The 13372-nt window shown below is 39.8% G+C and overlaps 2 protein-coding genes across 15 annotated transcripts in view; one reads left to right on the forward strand and one right to left on the reverse strand.

Moving 5' to 3' along the window:
* ttll11 (tubulin tyrosine ligase-like family, member 11) overlaps window positions 1–3294 on the forward strand; it is a 37752-nt gene extending 34458 nt beyond the window's left edge. For 2 of the 4 annotated variants that reach the window (XM_049604597.1, XM_049604600.1), the window contains exon 10: window positions 1565–3293. In XM_049604597.1, coding sequence (XP_049460554.1) covers window positions 1565–1878 — 314 coding nt within the window. In that variant the 3' untranslated portion in view covers window positions 1879–3293. Of the gene's footprint in view, window positions 1–1564 lie in introns of all 4 variants that reach the window. The other 2 variants (XM_049604602.1, XM_049604601.1) reach the window with 2 other exon arrangements.
* Window positions 3295–8030: 4736 nt separating this feature from the next.
* dab2ipb (DAB2 interacting protein b) overlaps window positions 8031–13372 on the reverse strand; it is a 213345-nt gene continuing 208003 nt past the window's right edge. For all 11 annotated transcript variants that reach the window (XM_049603707.1, XM_049603709.1, XM_049603706.1 and 8 more), the window contains one exon: window positions 8031–12418. In XM_049603707.1, the coding sequence (XP_049459664.1) occupies window positions 12251–12418 (168 nt within the window). In that variant the 3' untranslated portion in view covers window positions 8031–12250. The remainder of the gene's footprint in view (window positions 12419–13372) is intronic.

The following is a 13372-nucleotide window of genomic DNA, read 5'->3' on the forward strand; positions in this document are numbered from 1 at the left end:
CGGTTACAGCTTAGGTTACAGTCTTCTGATTGACTTACGTTAGCTAAATGATGTCGTGCTAATGTTACTGCAGAGCTAGCTTTATAATACCCTAATGTTAGATAGCAGAATATGTTAATATGTAAATATGAAAAAGACATTGCTCATTTGTGACAATCACATATTTATAGTAATCATAGTTAACTAGGAAACAATGTTCACTTCTGTAGCAAGCAAGTTTCATTTTCAACATCCATTGAGACTCACCTCTATTGTGGCTTTTGCATTTGTGTTATCCATTAATGCACTTTTGTTTTTTAAATTTTAAAAGCGTTCTTTCGAAATCAGTCACCATACTATGATGTTAAACTTACATTTCAGGAGAGACTGAGACTCAGCTGTGTATAAACAGACGAACACACATGCATGCAAAGTTATTTAAAAAAAAACAACTACGGCCTGCTTTGTTGATTTAGTAAATTGTTGTAAAGATCTATAACGAACAAAACAACCCATGAACGCACCTCGGAAAAGCCCAGGCTCCGTCTTGCACTCATGCCTTATGTTGATCTGTTTTTTGACTGTCAGTTGATGTTTGATTTCACATATCTTTTAACTCTGCCATTGACTTCACCAGTGTACCCATTAGTTCCACTTCGCACGAGCATCTGTGACATACTCGTAAAAATGTTCTGTTAGAGCCACATACAGCCAGCAATTTTCTGTGGTTTTAATGGGTCCACAAGCTACTCTAGAGTCAAATTAAAGTCAGGTTTCATCTCTAGGACACTGATTATGTTGTTTGTATTTTTTATCTCTAAAAGTTGACTTACACAGTGACATATGATTGTCAGGCCTACTGTTTTTGTGGCGTTTTCCTGTGTGGAGAATGGAGAATTTTAGTGACAGACCCTCCCAACACTATTTGGCAAGGGCACAGTTGCCACATCCTGGGCTTAGTGCTAGCCAACACAATTGTAATTGTTCTTAAAAAATACAGAGAAGACGGGGCGTTGGTGGCTTAGTGGTAGAGCAGGCGCCCCATGTACAAGGCTGTTGCCGCAGCGGCCCGGGTTCGACTCCAGCCTGTGACCCTTTGCTGCATGTCACTCCCTCTCTCTCTCCACCTTTCACACTTGTCTGTCCTATCAAATAAAGTTAAAAATGCCCCAAAAAATATCTTAATAATAAATAAATAAATAAATAAAATACAGAGAAGACAGAGGGTTTTTTTTCCCTCCATAGCAGAATGATAATGAGTGCTTCCAGACCTTTCTCTCACCTGTGGAGATAGGTCTGGCTACAGGAGACTGATTAACATAATCGAAAACAGGTATTCGTCTTACTTTTAAAGGCTTAGTTTGACGTATTGGGAAATGTGCTTATTTGCTATCTGACAGAGAGTCAGAAGCGAAGATCGATACCATTCTCACCTTTGTACATTAAGTATAAGGCAACAGTCAGCAATTGGTTAGCTTAGCTTAGCTAAACACTGGAACCAAGGGTAAAGGCGAATCTGGCGCTGTCCACAGGTAACTAAATGCATGTCTGTAGCCTCACCTCAACCATACTTTGTGTTTTGCAGGTATGGGACTACAAGCCTTTGTGGAAGCCTTTTTCTACCTGGCAGGTCGCAGGTTCAAATCCCTGACGCTGAGGGAGCAGGTAGTGTCACTGCTGGAGCTGTGCGAGGCTCAGCTCGAGTCCCAGTCGGGCGTGGAAGAGAGACGCTCGGTGAGCTGCAGCAGGGCAATGCCGCGAGCCATCAAGACTCAGACGCTGGGCCTCACCAACCCGCAGCTCAACTCTCCAGCTCCCCTGCGAAGGGCGTCCAGCCAGGACCACCGGCTGCATCAAAGACTCAAGCCTCGTACACTCAGGGCCAACGTGGAGAACTGACGACAGAGGGCTCCAACTAGGCATCCAACTCCCAAACACTGCCTTTAGCCTTCTCCACAGGAGCAGGGGAATTAGGTGTCAGTCTCTTTTCTGCAGCTCCTGTAAGAGGAGGGGTTTGATCGGAGCTGAGAGAAGGACTTGCTTGACCCCTGCTGGCTAACTTGCAGGAGGACTGTTCTCAGCCTGATTGCTTTTTCTTCAGAGGAGGAAGATATCCGCAGGGGGGTTTTGGGGAAGAAATAGAACACGGGATGGAAGGAGGTCGGTGCATTTCCTCCTCCCCTCCTGGTGTGGTCATATATGAACAGTGTGGTCCCATCAAGGGCGGATATGGCTGCTTTTAATATATATGTATATACTGATTCTACAGGGCAGCTACTTGCTTCCCTTCACCTTTCTCTGGCAACGCCTACACTGAAACAAACTTTCTTTTCAGGGATAACATTAGACGCTCCAGCTTCACATTCAATGCAGTTACACATAATTAAGTGGATGTAAGGGAGTGTCCTTGGTGTGTATTATATTCTTGAATTTGCACAACAACTCTTTGAACTATTACATTTGCACAGAAATGGATGTGAGGGTGACTGAGCATTTGTGTAGGCATATTGTGTATGTTTGAGTGCGTGTGTATGTGTGTGTGTACTGTACTGTATTTATTTGTGTTTAGCTCAATGGTGAAAGCCTATTTACAGCCAGTGGCTCAGCTGTGCGTCCTAGCTCCGTGAGCCCATTAGTGATGAGTTAAGTGAATAAGTATTCAAAGGGAAAAGGCCACGCTGCCACTTATCCTCTTTCAGTTCAGCAGCTATTCCAGTCAGGCAGCCTTCAGACCTCCAGCGAACACGGTTTTTAGGATGATAACTTTGTAGCCACACAACTGCCATTGGGAATAAATTATTTCACAAGTAATTGCATGGCACAAAATTTCACGTTTTATGCATTGTTTCTTAAATACGATTAAGATAAATTTTATATTAAAATCTCATCCAGCGTGTGATGTGGCTACACACAAAATGACTGCCACTGGTGGATGCCAACCAAATAGATCGTAGATGGTTGCTGTTATTTCAGATTATTCACACTACAGTTACTCGCTCAGCATTAATATTTGAATTGTATGTTTGCATCTTTTACACCAAAAATATTGAAGGAATTTGTCACATGCAGACTAAGGATGAAGTGTGATTTGTTGCAGGAAAGAGCAGTCGAAGTCATTACTTACACAGCTGGGACGTGGGCAGCTGTTTCACACAGACAGTGAACTCAACGTTATACGCTATACATACTGTAGCAATCACAATTACTGCAGTATGTGTTTAACATGAAGTAGATTTATGAGGTTATTAACAGTGATTGATTATATGATTGAAATGTACTAAATGCACTGCAAAAATAAAGTAATTTTACTCTTGGAACTAGATGTGTGTGTTCATGTGGCCACGCCTGCTTTTTTTTAAAGGGACAGTTCACATTTTTCCTCATCCGCTTACCTGCAGTGCTATTTATTGATCCACATTGTTTTGGTGTGAGTCACCCAGTGTTGCAGACAATGGCTGTAGAGATGTCTGCCTTCTCTCCAGTATAATGGAACTAGATGGCACTCAGCTTGTGGTGCTCAAAGCACCAAAAAAATACATTTGAAAAACTCAACAGTAATGTCTCTTTTCAGAAATCATGACCTGGTTACTCGAGATAATCCACAGACCTTGTTGTGAGCAGTTTCACGTAGGAACTATTTTCTTTCTATCAAACTGCACCCACCTACTGTATCACCGTGCAGAAGGAAGAGTGCATCTACTGCTAGCTCATCTAGCACATTTGAGCTTGCTAACATCACAGTTCAGCAAAAGAGGACATCATTAATGTTTACATCTCATGCCGTCATGAACACAAATCTCTCATTCATGAGTAGATGCACACTTCCTTCTGCATGGAGATATGGTTGGCCAACATGGAACTGCTCACAACAAAGTCTGTGATTATTTTGAGTAACTGGGTCCTGATTCCTGTTTTGATTTGCTTCCTGCTGAACTACACCTGCCAACTGTAACACAACACAGAAGGACCTACTCATGGACATGCTCATGGCAGCGTGAGATGTAAACATTGATGGTGTCCTCTTTGGCTGAGCTTTAACATTAGCTAGCCCAGTGATGCTAGGTGAGCTAGCAGTAGATGCACACTTCCTTCTGCACAGTGATTCGGTTGGCTGGTGTGGTTCAGAAGAAAGAAAACCCAACATAAATTTGATCACAACAAGGTCAGGATTATCTTGAGGAAGCTGGAAAGAGACATTGGACAAGGACAGCGTTTGCCCCATCATTAGGGGGACGATATGTCATAACGGCAGTACTGTTGGCAGTTTGTGCTATTTACATCTCTGTCTTGAGCACAGCTGATAGATGAGCCCTAAAATATCTTTTTTTCTGCATGTTCTAAAACCTTAGATATGTTTCACAGCCCAACCATCTGCCAATATTTCCTCGACCTTCTGTTGCGGAGGCTGGCAGTGCCAGTTGATGCTGTAGCTCTCGTCTTTTTAGTCTTCATAGTTTCTGTTGTTGTTGCCCAGTGGTTCGACAGCTGATGTGTCAGTCACCAGTCAGAAAGACATATTTCAGCCTTCAGTAAAAATGGTTGGTGGTGCTAAAAAGTATGGGCTGTAAATCAGAGATGGGCCGATGATACAGAAGCTTGTTTCATGTGTGTTTCAATACATTTTATCAGATCTTGTGTCAAATGAAGAATACCATGTGACTGTTGATGTCACAAGCTTCAGACTTCACTGGTGCTTCAGAAAGCGTTTTGAATTTTGAAAGTTCAACAGCTAAACTATGTTGCTATGCTAAAAAGACAGGAGGATAAAAGGGAAATATACATAATCTAAAGTAAGATAACAATTCCATCTGATACTAAGTGAAAATGTAATTAAGGTAATTGACTGTTTCAGGCATTATCATTCTCCAATCATATTGTGACACCTAATCTACAGTAAGTTGCAGAAATATTTTCTTTGAAGTTTTTTTGGACAATGCATTTATTAAAGGTCAAGTGTGTAAAATATAGAGGGATTTAATGGCATCCAGCAGTGTGGATTGCAGACTGCAACCAGGTGCAAATTCTCCTGGTTAGAATTCCTTCAGTGTTTATTGTTCAGGAGGTTTTCAGCGGGAGCCAAATTATCCGCAGAGGTCTCTTCCTTCCTCTCCAAAACAAACAGACCAGGTGATTAAATAATATTAACGCAGTTTCAGGTTACAAACCAGTGACTATTTGGCGCTGTGTGGCAGTTCTTACTGGGAGCTGAATTAGCTCCCCTCTCTAAATCAGAACAAGTGGTCAAAACCAGTAAAAGCAAAATATAGAAAAATAAAGAAGTTTCATGTTAAAAATCTGGTGTTTCTCAGATGCTGTTTAGCATGTTGGATACAGGCTGCTAGCTAGCACCTGCTAATGTGTACTCACCTTTTTTTCCTCCAATAACTAGTATAGTTTATATTATGCTTACATGGTGCATATTCCTTAATTAAGTTGAGATGGTTAAACTGACACATGAAAAACACAGTTCCAGCAGTACTGGTTTGTTGTGGATTTGAGCACACAATGAACTACACATCATATTTTGTTAACAAAATGATCATAATATGCTTTGTATGTAAAATCTTAATCTGCCATGTAACTTGCAAACCCTGTTGGATAAATAGAAAATGAAGAAAAAACATAATATTTGCTTCTTAAATGATGGGCAGAGGTATAAACTAGCATCAAATTAAGTCTCAAAGTTGAAGTTAAGTGCAGTACTTTGGTCTGCTCACCCAACTTTTGGCATATTTTACCGAGTATTGATAGCTGTCATACAGTAGCCAGCATCAGCTCATGACTGCTGTGGATAGGGCAGCTGGCAACTGGGGAAAGACCAAGTGACAGCCTGGAAAGACAGCTGACAGGACGATATAGATCTCATTTAGACCAATATGGACTGGAAATCAATGTTGGCAGCAGATAGAATTTTAGGCTGCACCATTTAAAGCGAAAAGTAAGAAAAGAGCATACCCTGAGAGTCAGTGAGAGCAGGAGTGGAAGATGACTCACAGGCTATTGACCTTGGAACAACATGTACAAGAGCAGGAAGAACACTTCACTGGAAGCCACAGCATCAAAATTACACTAAAGACAACTGCAGATAGTTAAATCAGTTTCTTCCCTATTAACTGACATTTCTATGGCATACTATACTATGACATTTTTATGGCATACTATACTATGGCATTTATTTGGTATACTATACTTTGACATTTTTTTGGCATACTATACTATGACATTTTTTTGGTATACTATACTATGACATTTCTATGGCATACTATACTATGACATTTTTATGGCATACTATACTATGGCATTTATTTGGTATACTATACTTTGACATTTTTTTGGCATACTATACTATGACATTTTTATGGCACATACTATACTATGACATTTTTATGGCATACTGTACTATGACATTTTTTTGGTATACTATACTATGACATTTTTTTGGTATACTATACTATGACATTTTTATGGCATACTGTACTATGACATTTTTTGGTATACTATACTATGACTTTTTCTTGGCATACTATACTTTGACATTTTTATGGCATACTATGACATTTTTATGGCATACTATACTATGACATTTTTATGGCACATACTATGACATTTTTATGGCATACTGTACTATGACATTTTTTGGTATACTATACCATGACTTTTTCTTGGCATACTATACTATGACATTTTTTGGTATACTATACTATGAAATTTTTTTTGGCATACTATACTATGACATTTTTATGGCATATTATACTATGACATTTTTATGGCACATACTATACTATGACATTTTTATGGTATACTATACTATGACATTTTTATGGCATACTGTACTATGACATTTTTTGGTATACTATACCATGACTTTTTCTTGGCATACTATACTATGACATTTTTTGGTATACTACACTATGAAATTTTTTTTGGCATACTATACTATGACATTTTTGTGGTATACTATATTGTGACATTTTTATGGCATCCTTTACTATGACATTTTTTTTGGTATACTTGGTATACAATACTATGACAGCCTATTACTCTAGGTTTTTCCAGTGTAAATATAATTCTGGGTCATGTGGCCAAGTATCTGCTCTTTGCTTCGGTGAGAGTTGGACTACAGCCAGATACCCACTGCAGGGCCTAGTGATTGGTCAAATCATTCCTACAAAATGTTTAGTTTTGTCTAAAAAAGATATCCAAATCTCATAACACTTATGTCTTTGACCTTTCCATTTGGAGATGTTATGGAGTGGAATTAAAGTATGTCCTCCTGGGCTGTTGCACTGCACTTGGAAGGAAATCATGTTGCCCATCAACAAGTGGCTTCATTTGTGGCTTTGTTTACTAGCCTTTGATACTTCTGAGTCATGGGTGGGAGCATTGGAGAGACGCTTGTTTCATTAGCCTGATGTCCTAAATGCATGTCTTTGCGAGCCCCAGGGAGCCTGTTCCACTTGGCCAAAGAAATAAGTGTGCCTCACAGGGAGCAATTAACAACACAGGAGCTTGCCTTTAAAATACACATGATGAGGATCTGCTGTTAATGAGGTCCACTGTCTCCATATGATCATACTATATTAGTGAAAAAAAACAACCTTTTATACAGCATTTCTCCTGCCTATGAGCTATAGTTAGGAACAAAATGTGTGAGCATTTTTATATAATAATCACCTCAATTTACAGCTACAGCTATTTGAGAGAGACATTTTGCTACAAAATTTCCCCCCATTTCAGGCTTTCTCCTACCCACTGTGGGGAATAACAATCAAGCAGTATGTAGGTCAGGCTCACTGAGGAGTAGGCACTGCTCAAACCAGTCTGTCACATCCCTCCATCATACCCTCTACTCTGCCTTTGGACCTCGACTCTGAGCATATGGTCTCTCTAGCTGCTTGTCATCTATCTAGGCCTGCTTGAGTATTTAATGAACATGTGATTCATCTTGAACGCTCTCACATTAAGCCTCATTTACATTTCATAATAACAAAGCGCCACAGAGAACAATGCAAGTGAGGCTACGGCACACAGACAGACAGAAGGCGACAAGATTTTAAAATAGCTAAATAAAACTTTAATAGGTCTAGTTGCAAATGTACATAAATTGCACAGCCACATTTTGTCAACACAAATTCCTCTGTACATTATTGTTTTGTCACTGTCGTCAAAGGAAGCAGAATCCAGCAAATACTTTATACTTTCAACATACTTACAAAAGTATTTTCTACAAGATAATAGAAAACATACAACATCTTTTACTTTATTTATAGCTTTATATTTTTGATTGATCTTTTGTCGGACTGGCTGAACTGTATGAAGAGGGAGCTCATGGTTTTCTGACTGAGAAAATTAGAACTGAGGTGTGAACATGGATGGGACAAATGAACTGATAGCTGAAAAGTCAAATTAGAAACCAACATTTGTGTGCGTCTTCTGCTTTACTTGTACATGTACTGATAGATACAGCCTTATATCAGTTAACTTGTGTTGTTGCACACTACAGTGTAAAGCAAGACTATGCAACTTTTGCTGAACAACCACTACTGCTGAATGCTAAACTACTGTTGTGATAATCCTATTTTTGATAAATGCTTTAACATAGTTCACAAAACAATAGTTTAGCATTTAGCTAAAAAGCTACGAGGGTCATAAAGCCAAGTCAACTAGTAAAATGCCTTGTAGGCTACTTTACCATAACATAAAATGTATCGCTAATGTGCTAACATTAGCAAACCTTAGCCACCAAAAGCTACTTGTTATAACAGGCCAGGTGAGGCTAACATTAGCATTACAATGTCCACCTGTTTAGCTAAACCTTTTACCATTCAGCTATACAGTAGTTAAGCAGCCAAGACTTGTATGTGGGGCCCATGTGGGTAGTAAATAGGCTGAAAAATAGGCCCTAAATGGGTTTGTCCATGGGTTCCATATTGGACCCATGACAATCGCCCACATGGGTGGGTTTACACAAGTAGATGGGTACCTGGCTACCTGGGCATGAGGTGGGTATGGACCCAAAGTAGGCATCGTATCTAGGGGTCACTTTAATAACCCACTCGTGGGTAATTTGCACGGAGCCATTATCATATACAGTAGGACCAATTTTTCAGCCCATTTACTACCCACATGAACACCATATACAAATGTTGACTAACAGCACCACAAGAGGAGATATGTCATGAAGTAAGAAAACTTATTTCATCACTGGCCTTGGGCAAAATTTACTTAAAATTTGCTAACGTTATTGCCTGAGTTCAGACCTTGGAATCCACCCACTCCACTGACTTGAATGAAGACAGAACTGGACTATGAACAAATTGACAATTCCGTAAAAAAAATGTACCGTTGCTGCCAAAAGCTACTCATCATAACAAACCAGGCAAGGCTGCAACATTAGCATCATGAGTGTAAATGCTAAATAGCAGTTTAGCATTTAGCTACAATGCTAAGCGATTATAGCCTTGTAGTATAAGTAGTAGTGCCTTTTACAGCAAAATTAACCTAAAATTTGTTAACGTTTGCCACAAAAAGCTGCTGGTTAAAAGAAAAGACCAAGTAGCGTTAAGGCTGTAAGTTAGCAGTAAAACTTCTGATTGTACTGAATTGAGCAATAGTGTTTAATTATTGCAACTATTCATTTGTATGAATATATTATTTCTTCTGTTAAAAGTAGCATAGTCTTGCTTTAATCTCTGCAACCAACAATAATAACAATGAATATGAATGAATTCCTGGTATAATATGAGAAAAAGTCCTATCCGATCAGATTTTTATTTTTTATTTTTTTTGCAACCAGAGGATTTTTCAGTCTGAGGCTATTCCTTTTTATTCAAAAATGAAAACTGCAAAACAGTTCTGTTGTCTGATGTAAACAGTTTGAATGAGCTATACCAAAAGTCCCTTTCTTCAGTTTTGAACTTTGCCACGTTTTTCAAACACCTGAAACAGGTGCTGTGCTAAAAAAGAAAAGCTAAATGAACACCAACCACTGAACATAAAAGTGCATAGAGCTAGACTGACGAGAAATGCATGATTGTGTGGCGTCCTCCACGACTTCCCCAAGAGTCCAACTCCTACTTAATCAGTTTTTTTGGCTAGTGATATTACACTCTAAATACAAAAACAATAGCTTTAACAGGGAGAACACTGAAAGGTTAATTTAACTGTATAGTTCTACCCAATGAGGACAGATGACCGACTGAGCTATTTTGTATTTACAATATCCATAATGATACAGCAGAGTTTGAGCACAAGATACATTTACAAAAAGCTCTGTTAACATTAGGTAAAAATAGTGTGAGCATTTTATTTACACGTTCCCAGGCTGTCCCGCCTCTCGATGCACTCGGTTATCATATATTCACTGTATATGTCTGCAGCAAAGCATTCATCATCGTCATCATCACCTTCCGATTGGCAACAAAAGAAAACAAATGGTGATACAGATGCTGCCATTGGCTCTAGAGCGAGGATGAAGCATGCAGAGCCTCACACTTGATGTATACAGTCTGTTACAGGTAAGAAAAAAGAAAAGAAAAAAAGAATACAAAAATATACAAAATACAGATGCGGAGATGGTATGAAGCCATGAGAGCGATGTGAGGACAGATTAGAAGGACCGAACCCCATGTTAAGACCAACTGTGAGTTAGCATCTTCACATTCAGCAAAAGGAGGGATGAAGGAAGGAGGGTGGAGGCGAGTACGGAAAAGAGACAGAGAGGAAAGATGATGCCACTAGGATTAATAGAGTCACAGTTTGGATGCAGCATACTTCAATACCACTGACAAACAAAGCAGTAAGAGAGAAAATGTAACTACGGAGGCCGTTATTACAACGGCTCACCAGTCCAGTGTATAGTATGAGTGAGTGTGCCTAAACACATGTCTCTCAATAGCTCTTGTGCTACTAGAGTAAGAAGACCACACATGTGACTCAAATGAAAAAAAAATCTGTGTGTAATAGATCTGTGTCTTTAAGAGCAATGATAAGCACCAGAAGAAGAAACCCATCACTTGACTGTGCAAGTTGTGCAAGCTACGCCAGAGCCGTTAGAACTATTGTACAGACATTTTTCTAAAATGTAAAGGGTTAAGCATCTTGGGGATATTTGAAGGGGGTGACTGAGGCGATGGTGCTGATCACTGCTCGGTGTGGTCGTCTCCTCCAGGGCTCTAAAGCAAGCTACACACTACAGTCTTTCATCGTAAGAGAAGAAAAATAAAACTAGATCTCACTCCTAAATAAAGGGCTGCTTTTATATTTGAGATTATCAAATATAGATATGTGTGTATACTCTATAGAAGAAAAGAAATGCATACATCTATATTAAATTTCATCAATATAGTATCACATAGAATTCATTTACTTTAGTGTTCATAATACATTTATGTGTGTACAATTTAATTTTTGTATTCTTTACAAATCCACAGTATAAGTTGTGCCTTTTTTTTGCAGAAATAGGGGAGCTGTGGGATAAAGTGGAGGTGTGTTCCTTACTTAAGGCGCTTCATGTACCAATAGCTTCTCACAAAGTGCACTACATAGGGATGGAGGGGGGAAGCGGGGCTCATCGGGATGCTCAGGAACACACCCAAGGAGTGAAAAGGGGACGTAAAGATAAATCTGGACTAAAAATAGCTATTTTTTTGAGCTCCTATTTGGTTCTTCAGAAACAATGACTTTAAAATAAAGCACTAGAAAGTAATTCTCTCAAGACAACTAACGTGATAATCCTCAATGCGTGTTATTGTTTTGAAGTGGGTCCACTTGGTCGTCAAGAGGGAGAAGAATAAAGAGAGAGAGAGAGAGAGGAGGGTCGCTAGGGTGACCGTGTCTGGCGGTCGTCACTGTGTGTGGTTATATAGTGGTTTGTCCCAGGCAAAGGCAGGGTCTTGAGTTGTCCCAGCGACTGCATATGTCCACTGGCAAAGTGTCTGACTGATGGACAGCTTTGAGTTTCATATGTACAAGCTTTGCCCCGCCTCCTCTGGCCGTCACCCTATGAAAGTAACAAAGGCCGTCTGGTGATCTTGTCCTCTTGGTGATGTGTCTGTCACGCTGAAGTCCTGCCTCTACTGGCTGGCCCCCTCAGAGTGATGACCTCACTCCTGCACTGGTGTCCAAAAAAAGTTGAAATGTCCTCTGAAAGTACTGTGTCCGCTTTCAAAAACGCACGCACACGCTCTCAGTCTTTCAAACAGGCATGCATCCGTGCATGCATGTAGACGTCCGCTCTTTTAATAACTGTACACACGTGCAGGCACTCTGTCTAGCAATTGCTGCTGTTCCTGAACTCTCCGTTCTCAGTTATCTGCAGTTTGGTGGGGTTGGTGGGGGAGATGCCGTTGCGGGTCTGCATGCTGTAGCGCTCCTTCAGCTGGGTCAGAGCGCTCATCAGACGGGCGTTGGCTGCATCCAACGATGCTATGCGCTTCTCCTGCACACACACATGAATACAGTTAGAGAAACATACTGTAGGATTTATATTATCAGACAAGCCATAATGATCTGTTCATATATGCAAAACCTTCCTGCACAAACTTGTTGTAACTTGCTTGTTTAACCTGAACTCCTCACCTGTTCGTAAGAAGTTGTACATCAATCAATCAATCAATCAATTTTATTTATAAAGCCCAATATCACAAATCACAATTTGCCTCACAGGGCTTTACAGCATACGACATCCCTCTGTCCTTAAGACCCTCACAGCGGATAAGGAAAAACTCCCCAAAAAAACCCCTTTAACGGGGGAAAAAAAACGGTAGAAACCTCAGGAAGAGCACATGTAAAACTTAATCATTAGCTTTATTAATGCCCCCAAATTTCCATATAAGGCTACATGTTCGACGCCATTTGTGGAGTTTCATTAACAACTACAAATGTCGACTCATGGTTGTATGCCTCTGCTAACCAATAAAGTTACACTTTACATCCATGTCTGTTAGAGTTGTACCGATACCGACACCAGTATTGGAAAAACCTCCGATACTGCCTAAAATGCAGATTTGGGTATCAGCGAGTACAGCCTATGACCAGTCCGATACCACGTAATGCCTCACGTCATTACGCATAGACACGCTACAGGCAAACGAAACAGAAATGGAGCTGAGTTTAAAAAGCATTCTACTGTAGCCTTTAACATGTCTTTTTTACCAAATTGTGCAGCTGCACTTTAACCTGTGTCTTGATCTGTGTCAACACTGGATAATAATAATTAAAAAAAAAGTTTTATGGCATTCATTCTACTATTATGGATTTATTTCTTAATATTTTCATAGAGTTTTAGGAATTGAGACATACAACAATTCATATCCCATTCATTTTTATTTTACCCGGTGGTATCGGATTGGTACTCGGTATCGGCAGATACCTAAGGTTCAGGGATCGGAAT

The sequence above is a fragment of the Epinephelus fuscoguttatus genome, linkage group LG18 (genome assembly GCF_011397635.1).
Source record: "Epinephelus fuscoguttatus linkage group LG18, E.fuscoguttatus.final_Chr_v1".
In the NCBI taxonomy this organism is placed as follows: Eukaryota; Metazoa; Chordata; class Actinopteri; order Perciformes; family Serranidae; genus Epinephelus; species Epinephelus fuscoguttatus.